This window comes from Phascolarctos cinereus, unplaced genomic scaffold, assembly GCF_003287225.1.
Source record: "Phascolarctos cinereus isolate Bilbo 61053 unplaced genomic scaffold, phaCin_HiC Scaffold_726;HRSCAF=1367, whole genome shotgun sequence".
Lineage (NCBI taxonomy): Eukaryota > Metazoa > Chordata > Mammalia > Diprotodontia > Phascolarctidae > Phascolarctos > Phascolarctos cinereus.
In genome coordinates, this window is record NW_027556098.1 from 219,629,700 (window position 1) to 219,642,608 (window position 12,909).

Genomic DNA, 12,909 nt, shown 5'->3' on the forward strand with positions numbered 1-12,909 from the left:
AGGAGGACCTGAGTTCAAATCCAGCCTCAGATATTTGACACTAGCTGTGTGACCCTGGGCAAGTCACTTAATCTCAACTGCCTCACCAAAAAAAAAAAAGTAGGAAAAGATCTTTTTAAAATGTGCACACACTCAATACATATAAAAATAAAGGAATATGTTCTCCATTTCCTATTATATTTCTTCTAGTTAAGCAATTCCAATGCCATAACCCTTCCTCAGGCTCTCTTCTCTCTTCATCATCTTACTTTTTTATTCAATGGGCATTCTTCAATTTAAGTTGTTGGGTTTATTCTAAAGTACTATCCGGGACCTGTCAGCAAAAAAGTGGTAAGAGGGCCAAGGCAAAGGAGAGTGTTTCACTGATCTATCTATGGGGAACTTAGCAGATGAAAATGAAGTCCTAAGTTCCCCCCAAAAGGGCTTCTGATGTGAAATCTTCTTTGTACAATGCCCATTACTAGGCCAAAACTCCCACAAATACCTAATACATCACCTGAAGGGCAATGTAGAAAGGACGAGAGCTTTATGCTAAGAAGGTGGAAACTATAAAAAAAAGCAAACACGTATAGTAGTACAAAGCAGGAGATATTAACCTTTTTAGTGTCACAGACTTGCTTCAGTAGTCCGGTGAAGCCTATGGACCTTTTCTTAGAATACTGTTGTAAATGCATAGGCTCACAAAGGAAACCAAAATATTCAAATAGTTATCAAAATCTTTAAGAAAAAACAGAAACAATAAAAACCCAAGTTCTTGGACCCCTGAGGTCAAGAATTCCTAGAAGTCCAGATGGTACAGCAGAAAGAGTACCAACTTGAAAATTAGCAAACTGGAGTTCTGGTTGTTTCTACTATCGAGTAGGTGTGTGATTTAAAACAAATCATCTAGTGTCTGGGTCTCAATTATCCTCACCTATAAAACAATGAGGCCAGATGACCCCTAAAGTGCTAACATTCCAACTATTACTCAGATTAATTTTTCTCACTTGTAAAAACTGGAAAATACTGCATTTATTCTATCAATCTCAAAGATCAAAAAAGGTTGTGTGATTATTCGAAAAATATAAAAGAGGAAGTGACAAAAGATATTGTAGATAAAGGAAAAAAGGAGGAAGGAAAAGAGGAAAAAGGGAAATGCTAAGGAGAAAAAGTTAAATGCAATATGTTCTTGCCCAGATTTTAGAGATAAAGTTACATAACTCAGCTGATTCAGAGCAACGATAATTTAGGGCAAAGGGTAGCTACAGAAAAGCAGTAGCTTAAAAGAGGTATTTAAATTAATGTGGAACAATTTTAAAATGGGAAAAATAAATTAAGAGTGGGGGACATTTTATTATAAAGATAATAGTAGAAATGAGAATTGATATAAAAAATTATAACAAAAAAAGAGTTTTCTACTTTACAAAGAATCAAATGATGGTGGAGATCTCCAATAGCTATTTCAACATATACTGACAAAAGGATGTTTTTGTAGTTACAGAACAGGAGTGGTAAGTAAAGGAAGATTACAGTGATATTCAGTAGTTGAGACCTGAAAGAATTTTGTGTAGGGAGATAAAGGTTCAAAGTAGTTATGTTCAAGGCAAGAAATTTTAGAAAAGCCAAGATCTTTCATTCTGAAATGGTTAATATTCATCTCCACTGGTTTTAATTCAACAAGCATTTTTTGATGCCTATGTACCAAGCCAGTGGATTAGGTACTAGAGATACTGAGAAACTGTTCCTGCCCCCTAAGAAAAATCAGGAGTCTATTTAAAGATTAACCAAGACAATGGATGAGATATTAAAGGAAAACTGGTCCTTTGTACAGTCAGGTACTAACATTAGTAGGACATGAATTGTAGGTTCTTAGGCTACCAAGGATTAATAAACTAGAGTTAGGAAGTTGAATAAAAAGACTAAAGTTAATAGAGAACATTTCCAAAGATTAACCTTAACTTATTTAGTGACTCAGCTAGCAAACACTCCAATCAACTGTCACTGATTCAGCCACTATGGCTATTACAAACCACTCTAAGGCCTAATCCTTCTTAAAAGATAGTAGTGACTCTCCAGATTTGCTCCTCAAAGATGGAAATGTAAAATCTCCTGGTTGATATTGGGATCTATACATGAATACCGTGCAAACAAAAAAACACAGGACACTGGGAAGACAATTTTTCATTACAGACAGAAATGAAAAATTTGCACAAGTGTGGTTCACTTGACAAATTTTTCCTACCATCTAGTCGATCTCTCTATTCATTAGTGACTACTGGCTGATAAGCAATGAAAGAGGTAATCAAGATGAGCTGGCTATAATTATACAGATGATTAATACTTACATGAAAAACTGCGAACCATTAGTATCCTTTCCTCTATTGGCCATTGACAACAGAAATTCTTTGTTGTGTTTAACAGCAAAACTCTCATCTAAAGAAGCAAAGTTTTCAACCAGAGGTTAAACATGTGTGCACACACATACACACACACAAAATTCATGTTCACTTCCACTTTCTGACAAAATCTTTATGCTGATAAAGGCACATTTTAGGAAATGTAAGTTTGGAAACTGAGAGACTTCAAAATTTACAAAATTCTCCCCATCAATAGAGAAAAGTGAAAATAGTTCCACATCTTCCCTTTCCCATCTTGATTTTGTTCTTATAGTCAGTTCAATTCTATCTACACTGTGCTCTACTCTCCAATTTGCTACTTGTCCAAGCCCAACTGTGGGTTATCCGACTATCTGCTTCTTCTACCCCTTCTCACGTGCTGCTGACCAGAGCAGGAGGAAAATGCCCAGCAGTGTGGATTCCTGTGTTATAAATTCATATTGTCCAATCTCAATTGGGCCCTCAATGCAGTAACATAGCTCTGTTACTCCCCCTTCACCAGTGTTTCTATCCTGAGCTTTGGTCTCATATTGCTAAATGCCTACTGAAATTTTCAACCGTCCTCCATACCTCACCTCTGTCTCAAAGAATCCCTTTTTTCCTTCAAAACACAGCTCAGACATCATGTTCTCTAACAGAACTCTTTACTGATCCCTCCAACTGCTGGTGCCCTTACTTTTGAAACTACCTTGTATTTAACCACTTTGAATTTGTATGTATTCTTTTCATATTTATTCTAAATACTTATATATGTACTTTTCATCTCCCACCCAAAATAAGGTGAGGTTCTTTTGGGTAGGGGTTGGTTAGTTCATTATATTCCTGAGTTCTAGCACAGCGCATGGCACAAAGTAGGTGTTTAATAAATGCGTGTTGATTGCTATAGAATGCGTAAGTGTCGAATCATCAAGTTCTCCCCTTGTCCTACTCGATAACAGAAAGTCCCATATGAATGATGATCAATTTTTTTTCTTTAGTATACACAAGAAAATATGCAATTGTAAGTACGTAATAAAAACAGAGGCAAAATAACCCTAGTTATCTTAACCTTTTCTGTGTCACAGACCCCTCCGGCATCCTCATGAAACCCATGGACCCCTTCTCCAAAGAATGTAAATGAATGAAACACATAGAATTATAAAGGAAACCAATTATAATAAAAATATTTTTCAAAGTATTTTTTGGAAAGCTCATGGGCCTCAGGTGAAGAATTCCTGACCCAGAAGATAGAAAGCTAATCTCAGAGTGAGAATATTTGGGCTCAAGCTCTGCTTCTGATACATATTAGCTCTGTGACCTTATGTAAGACACTTCAAGTCTCATTTCCTCAAGCAACTCTCGAAGACTATAAATTGCATAGAGCAGCTGCTCATTTGCATTGGTTAATGAAATTTCAATTAAGGTTTGGATTAAAAATTTAAAAAAAAAAAAGGAAAAATACTTGCCCAATTAGACCCTCATATAAGTAGTAAATAAAGAAGAAACAAAAAGTTCTTAGTGGGGCTTCCTCTCATTCCTACACAATTGTTAAAGGAATTCTTTGACCAAAACAACAGGAGAAAACAAAAGAATGTTTGATGCAGTTTTTCTTCTGATGGGACTTTACATATCAAAAGTTTACAATTATGTAGTAATACTAGAAATCATTCTGCTGTAATTTAACTTTTTCCTTATCTAAACTTTTAAATAATTATGACACACATCGATCAATCAATAATAATTGATTTAAGTGCCTATCATGTGCCATGCAATATACTAATGAGATTATCAAGAAGTTTATGTAGTTTAATTAATGGTGACTACTTATCTGTCTGCTCAGTAACAAGGAAAATTTGAAACAAAGTTCGAATCCAAAATTAACAAATGAGAAAGGGGAAAAACACTTTCATATTAATAAAATTATATAGAAAATGGGGATCAAACAATCAATCTAGCCTCTGGTTCATGGCTAAATGGATATCTAATGATTCGTTCTTAATGATCTTCTTGTCCAGAGAAGCTGTATAGCTTCTCTCTTTTGACAGTGTAATATATTGATAGAATATTGATGGCTTCTTTGTTCAGAGGGCTATATAAAAATATTAACACATCTTTTTATATAATCACATTAATATATAATATATAAACACATTATATAAGCTATACATATAAAATGCAAAAATATATAAATACAAGCTATATAAACATATTAATACATCTTTCTGAAGATAAGATTTACATAGTAACAGTGTAAATGGATTGGTGACATACATCTAAAACAATGCAATCTGAGTTTCAACACCACAGCTTTGGTCAACCAAAAATTTCACAAAGCAGAGTTTTTAACCTTTTTTAAAAATAAAAATTAGGGAGGAAATTACAGACCAATTTTAGATGATTAAAAGTGGCTTTTATACAGTCACTGCTCAACTCAAAAAATATAAAACATGGCTAATGTTGAAATGTTTTACATGATTTCACATGTATAACGGGTATCATATTGCTTGCCTTCTCAATGGCTGGGGAAGGGGCTAGACGGAGGGAGATAATTTGAGATACAAAATAAAAAATAAATAGAAGTTATTGCACATATCTCTCAGACCAAGTTAGCCAATAATCTCTTGTAGTTGGCTTGGAAACAATACTGCTTAATAAACTGACTGTATGATATACTGATATTTGTAGCTCTTTAACAACAGTTGGAATAGACCAATAAAAAAACCTCAATTTGATGATAAAGATGCCCTATGTGTTTTAAAATTATTTTTAAAAATTCAATAAACCAATTTATTCACAGAAAAATTGACATTTGGACTACCTTACAACTATTTAAATAAGCATCTTAATGGTTTCAGAAGTTTGAGGGACTAAACATTATAGAAGAGTAAATATTAAATAGTAAACACATTTAATGCAAAATTTTTATGTTCATGTGTATAATGCTGGAATTAGAATACAGAGGAAACAAGTAATTAAAGTTTACAAGTATTTCTTTAAACACGTTACATATTAGTGACCCCAGAGATCTTGAACTCGATTTTCTGTGCATTCTTCCCAATGACTACAACCATATATTCAGACTAACAGCACATACTAAGAGCAAGCATCCTGAAAAGCAAGCTTTATACAAAGTACCCTTCTGATAAATCTGAATGACTTCCAATCAACAGAGAAGTATTTACCTTCAAAAAATCCTCCATAAATGGATTCTCCACCTCGTCCATTTCCTAGGAACAGAAAATATAATACATAAAGAGTTCATATATGAATATAAATTTTTAAAGACTTAAAAAAATCACAGCAACTCACAGAAGATTTTCAATTTATTTAAATATAAAAAATACTGACAAAGGGAAATAGGTTCCACAAAAATCCTACTCTTCATCCTCATTTTCCTTCATAATTTCTTGAAAGATGATGTCTAGACTCTTTTTTTTTTGATTATGGCTTTCAGATAGTCCAACAACTTTTAAATTATCTCTCCTGGATGTATTTTCCACGTCAGTTGTTTTTCCAAAGAGATATTTCACAAGTCTTCTATTTTTTCATTCTTTTGGTTTTGTTTTACAATTTCTTGATTTGTCATAAAGTCACTAAGCTTCCATTTGCTCCATTCCAATTTTGGGGAGAGCTCACACAAGTCACTGTTTTCACTCTGCCATCTTCATCTTCATCTCTGCTTCCTCATTAAGATATGGAAGTGATGCTAGAGTTTCGAAAGCTATGTGAGTGGACTGCAAGCTGTGGCAGACTCTACCACAATACACTAATCTTGAGCATGGATCCAAGGACAGCCAAGGACAGCCTAGTTAAATGCAGAGGCTCATTATCAATAGCTTTCTCATCAGGTCTACATTCTTTAGCTAAGATAACCCATGTAACAGATAAAAATTTTTTAAATGTCTCTCAGTCCGGTGCAGCACTATCCCATTTCTTCAGTTAGTGATAGCAGAAGAGGCAAAGGGTGCTAAGAATTACACAGTTCTGAGACAGTCTATAAGGATTACTGGCTAACATGCTAAATTCGAAATTTCTGTCTAATAAATGAATTGATCTACCACTGGAGGTAATCACATGAGAAGATACCAAATGCCACTCTGTCTCACTCCACCACTCCTGGTGACAAAGAATCCTACAGTGGTTAAAAAAATAAAGTATTTCAACACCCAATGACTCTTATCTGTATCTATATCATGATTACCATTCCACTTTTCATTTGCCTGACCCTCTCCAATGTACTGCCTGAAATTCTTCTTCCATAAATAACAAAATTCACTTCATTTTAGACTTCTTCCCCTCAAGCTCCAACAGATACCTAGAACACTTTAATACTAAAGGGGGAAGTTGTAATATCGCTTTCTCCTCATTTCTACCTCCAAACTCTTTTACCATAACCCAACAACTTCTCATTTGAAGTTCACTCTAACCAAATTTATGACAAATACCTACTGGCTCCCAGGCGATTTTCTCCTCCTTTTACAGTGGATTCAGGGACTGTCTCATCATTTCCTTCTATACCGTACTCCTGCCCTTATCCTAAAGGACCTCAATACACCTCGATACTCCCTCAATGTCAGTAAATAGCCTATTCTTCAATTTACTCAACTCTTACTACCACTACTCCTCAGCTATACTAAGAAATGATCATATCATTGGTCATATGCTTTATTTTGTCATCACCCATAACTGTATTCCATAATCAAAACTACTAGAATCCTTTATTAGATCATAACTTCCTATTATTCCATCCCTTCCTATGCCATACTACTCTTAAATGTATTCTTAATCTTTGCTGAGACCACTAACCCTTCCACTTTTCAGTATATTCTCAGGTCACTACCCCTGTTCTGTTTACACTTACCACTTTTTCCAATCTTAATCCTTTAATTAACCAGTTCTATTGTATACTATCCTTTTAAACCCCTTGGTCCCTTGTAAAACTTTAACCCTGGAATAGACTAGCCATCTATTTCCATTGCTCTTACTTATCCCATTGCTACTAAACACAGTTGGAGGAAACCACAGTTCTGACTGGGTCTAGTAGAAAATTGGTTATCTAATCTCAAATAGGCCTTCACTGCACCAAAAGAATCCCATTTTCTCTGCCTCGTTTTTTTTAACCCTTTGCAATTTGACATCTAACTTCATTACTCACCTGAAATGGCTCTACAAAGTTGCCAAAGCTCCCTTAATTGCTAAATCTGATGACCTTTTCTTAATCCTCACTTGTCTTTTATTTTATTCCCTGTCTTACTGGATATTCTTACCTCCTCTGGGTTTCTGTGACACATCTCTCCCTTTGTTCCTATCTGACTCAATTCTCAGTCTCCTTTGCTTGTTCATCTATATCACACTGCCCTGTGATTGTACCCCCAGTCTCTGATCTAAGGCCCTCTTCTGTCCCTTGGTGACATCATCAGTTTTAATTATCATTATGCAGATGACTCCCGGATATGTACATTCAATTCTAGTCTCTCTCTTGACTTCAGTTCTCTCATCCGCAACGGCATATTAGACCTCAAAACTGGATGTCCCATGGGCATCTCAAACTCAATCTGTCTCACTGTCTGCAACCCTACACAGACAAGCAAGGCCCAAATGTTAATGAATCGTCTCTTCAACATCATACTTATCACCCTTCTCTCCAATGACACAGCCACCAACCTAGTTTAGGACCTCATCACTTCTAACCTAAATTTTTTGCAATAACTTGCTAATGCATCTCCCTGACTCAAGCCTCTTCTCCCTCTCTAATCTATCCTATATATAGCTGCCAAAGTAAATTTCCTAAAAAACAGGCATTACTCTATCTATCCCCTATTCAAATTCCAACGGACCTCAATTACAGTTGGCATCAAATATAAACTGCTGTTTGGCTTCACAACTTAGATCAAATCTACCTTTTCAGCTTCATTTATACATTAGTTCCCTTTATACACTAAAGGCCCAACTATGCTAGCCTCCTTATTACTTCTCATACACAGTACTCCATCTCTTGTCTCTTTGTGCTTTTTCACTTGATGTCCTCCATGTCTGGAATGTACTCTTTCCTCACCTCAAATGCTGTAAATCATGTATCAGAAATGAATGGCTAATCATGTAGATATCATATGCACCAGGAGATCACTAAAGGTTTTAACAGAAAGTGCTACTGGTTTTGAAAAAAAGGTTTTTGAATACAAGTTATTCTCCTGTATGTGACCAAACTAATTATTTAGTTACTACTAGTATAACATACATACAATACATACATATATATGTTTAAAATACATGGAAACAGAGGAGGGAAATACGCTTTCACTTCAACAAATACATTTGTGGGTGTAACTAGTAAAATTTCATCTGATGCACCTACCTTCACTGAAGTCACCACCTTGAACCATAAAATCCTTTACAACTCTGTGAAAAAGACAACTTTTATAATGTAATGGCTTCTGAGTAGATTTTCCCGTACCCTTTTCACCTAAATAAAGGGGGGGGAAAAAGGTTTATTAAGAACAAAAAATAACCAACATCACCTATCTTACTCTTCACTCCTCTGGAAAAAGAATTCCTAAGACCAAAATTATGATTAAACTGAGCTTTCACTTTTGATTTTCATAAAACTTTATAAAATACAGGAAAAATCTCATTACAGCAAACACAATCACAAAATTCTTTTCTGAATCTGCTGTATCTCAACTTGAATAAGATAAATTCTTTTTAATGAATAATTCTGTAAAACAAACTTTTCCCCTCTTTGTTCCTTTCCACTTAATAGTTATCTATAATGAAAATATCTGATATTATTTAACATACGTGCTATAGAAAGGAAATATGGGAAGAGAAGAGAGAAGTTTTATTAAAAACAGAATTTAATGCCTAATAAAACCTTTAAAATCCTCTACTCTTAATTTCCTTTTTCACAGAAAAGGAAACTGAGACCCAAAGAGATAAAGTGATTTGTCTAAGGTAACAATGGCAGAGCTATGTTTGTGAGTTTCAATCTAGGACTCTTTGGATAAAACTACATTGCTTTCCTTTCAACTCTCATTTCCATCACCACCTAAGAGAAAAATCCACCTAAACTTCCAAGCTACCAAAACCAACAAAACTAAAAATCCTACAATAGTATCTGAAAATGTAAAGGAAAAACGTAGATTTAGAGCAATTTGCATGTTAATTCACTGAAGTTCTTTAAAAATGTTTTTGAGCCATGTCTTTTTTTAAATCTACCACTATCTTTAATGAGAAATTAAAAAAAATTTCCATCTATTATTTTAACCCCTCCCTCAAATTGTTGGTATCAAAGTCCATTCCAGTGTGTTTCTCTTCAATGAAATAGGAATATGTAACTGTCCTAATGAAACATATGACCAGACAATATCATTTTTAATCATTTTCAAACACTGATGCATTACTCAAGTAGTCTAATATTCTGTTCTTCAACTGAAAAAAGTATTTTAACTGTTTTTTAAAGACAATATCATAATTGCTTTTAAACCCACAAATGACTTGCAAAAGCAAATGATCAACCTTTTTTAATCTTCCCTCAAGATAAAACAAGAAAAAGACTTAAGCAATGATATGAAAGATTCGAATTAGGTAAAAACATGATTTTTTTTCATAGGGAATTATTACTCTCTCTCAGTTCTCTTCCTGTGTGACTGCTACTTCTCAGTTTCCTTTCCTGTATCATTAGACACATCACATAGGTAAGGAATACCTCAAGGCTTTGTCTCAGTCTCTCAGTGATATCATCAGCTCTCACAGTTTTAATAATCATCTCTATGCAGATGATTCCTATATTTTTTAGTCCATATGACCAATCTCCTATTTGACTTCCATAGGCATCTCAAATTGATCATGTCTAAAACAGAACTTATCTTTCCCTGAAAACCATCTCTTCAAATCTCCCTATTTCTGTCAAGTGTAGCACACCATTCATTCAGCTTCACATCCTTAAAGCCCTCTTCTAGTTCTCACTGCCCCCCTTCACTGCCCTCCTACTCTCATATCCAATAAAGTGGCCAAGCCTGTTGGTTCTATCTCCACAACATATATCAAATCTGTCTTTTCTCTGTTCACATAAATCACTAACAATTCAGGCCCTCATCACTGTAATCAGTGCAATAGCCTCCTAATTAGTCTCCCTGCCTCAAGCTCATCTCCATTTTAATTCATCCTTCAGTTGGCTATCAAAGTGATTTCCCTAAAGCAAAGATTTAACTGTCATTCCCTTATTACAAAAAAAAAAAACCTCCAGTGACTAAGAAATCATACATTTATTACTCAGAGCAAGTTGAATTTTCAACATGAAATTTATCCTGATTCCTCCTCACCCCTAGATGCTAGTACCTCCTAACCAAAATTACCATGTATTTATTTGGTATATACTTATATGTGTCTATGTTGTCTCTTCAGAAAAAATTTAAGCTCTTTGATAGCAGAGATTGTTTCAATTTTTTGTCTTCATATTATGGTTTACTGGGATTATGCTTGGTGTACTCTAAAGTGTTGATGGAATAGATAATCAATATGGGTTTTAGAATATGTAACCTCTGGCAAATCACTTAACTTCTTAGGACCTCTGACTCTTCAATTATATTTTAAACATTTCCTGAAAGATGAATTGCCATGCTACGAATCTGATATAATGGAATAAGAAAAAATCCTTAAACAAAGCAAAAAATAGTCACTATAAGATTTGACTTCATAAAGCAGATGGAAATATCTACAAACCTGTACAAAGACATCGGAAATTCTCACATGTTTTGGGACATACATCAGAAAATAATTCAAAGACAACTCTTCCAGCTGAAAAAGAGAATATATAGTTTAAAACAGGGGCAGCTAAGTAGCACAAACAACAGAGTGCCAGGTCTGGAGTCACAAAGATTCATCTTCCTGAATTCAAATCTGACCTCAAACACTTACTAGCTATGTGACCCTGGGCAAGTCAGTCAACTCTGTTTGCCTCAGCTTCCTCTTTTGTAAAATGAGTTAGAAAGGGAAATGGCAAACCACTCCAGTTTCTCTGCCAAGAAAACCCCAAATGGGGTCATGAAGACTAAGACATGACTGAAAATGACTAAACAACATATTTTAAAATAGCTTTGTGTGCTATTTAAATACCTAAGTTAGGGACTGATCCCATGATTTTATCAGTACAGGAAGCTCCCAGATTAGCAAACTCCCTCTACCAAAGCAGGTCAACACCTTCTCTGCAACTAAAAATCCTAAAGAGCTATTTAGGAATGATTGGGTCGCACAGCTAGTATATGTCAGAGGGCAGAGCTTGCAGGCAGGTTGTTTTCCTGGCTCCCAGGCCAGTTCCTTATCAGCTTGTTCCACACTGCTTCTCATTTAATATAGATCCACTTAAATATATACTACTTTAAAAAGATAAACTTTTTTTCAGTGTGAATTTTCTTACCAGGTAGATTGTTTATGGCTATGTCAAAAAAACATCGAGGACGTTGGACCTTTATTCCCATGGTTTCAAATACTTCTAAACTACATTCAAAATACAGGTTTAAAAAAACCTGTATTTAACCAGCAACAATTTCTTGGCAACTTCTGTAGAAAAATTCTGGAGGGACAAACAGAACACATAGAAATTTTGAGGCAGTATTTACTTCAAATCATTTTTTTCTGAAATGCATCAAATAAGTTATTAGTTTATATATTTCAGGGCTTCAACAGATCTGTGATCTTATAAAAGGGGAAAATGATACATTTCCTCTTATGTATTACAGAATTTAGTTGATCTGTTGAAACTGTCATTTTACCCCTAGATCCTAAATAATGTTTCAAACACAGTATGTTCTTAATATGTGTTTGTTGAGGTGAATGAAGTTATTAAGAAAATATTACACGTGGAATATATACAACTTCCACTATTCCCATTTCTCAGCATGGTATAGAAATAATTCTGGGTTCTACAAGACTATACAAATGGAGAACAAAGGATTTGACAGGTATCAAGTTGGAATGTCTTTGGGTACAATATGTTCTTTTGGTTTTCCAAAGACTAACCTAGTTAAATTCAGCAAAGCTCATCACTTGGTTGAATGCAGAATGAAAAATATTTTGACCAGAGCCATGGTAAATTTTTGAATTCTACAATCTGCACTGGTGAAAGGAGCATTCACCTGGATGCAATGATACATCCTTGAAGATGTGTATATAGTTTAATCATTCGATTCAATTAGGAGACTTTACCACAGTGATTCATGTTGATTCCAATTTTGTAAATGGAAGATTAAATTGTACACCTAACAAGTAGGGTACAATTTATACTCTAAATACTTTAAAGTTAAGAAAAGAGGTAACAAGACAACTACACTTACCTTTAAGCTGAGAAGACAAAAATCAACGACAACTGACCAACTGATCCAATTCTACTTTTACCTAGAAAAAATGAGAAAGGTAGGATTACTTGATAGTTTATGTATATAAAAAATAATCCATCTATAATAAGAGTGCCAAATTACTAGAAGTAGATGGAGTCTACTGAACATGCTTTGCTAGTGTTTTGCTTTTCTAAATATCAACATTCAAAAAATGAAAATAC

At 34.5% G+C, this 12,909-nt stretch overlaps 1 protein-coding gene across 1 annotated transcript in view; it reads right to left on the reverse strand.

Annotated features, from left to right (window-relative positions):
- Positions 1-12,909, reverse strand: part of PPIG (peptidylprolyl isomerase G) — an 82,284-nt gene that overhangs the window by 30,114 nt on the left and 39,261 nt on the right. Inside the window, 6 exon segments of the mRNA XM_020990924.2 lie at positions 2,325-2,412; positions 5,537-5,581; positions 8,710-8,817; positions 11,076-11,150; positions 11,770-11,925; positions 12,686-12,746. Of these exon segments, the coding sequence (XP_020846583.1) occupies positions 2,325-2,412; positions 5,537-5,581; positions 8,710-8,817; positions 11,076-11,150; positions 11,770-11,830 (377 nt within the window). The 5' untranslated portion in view covers positions 11,831-11,925; positions 12,686-12,746.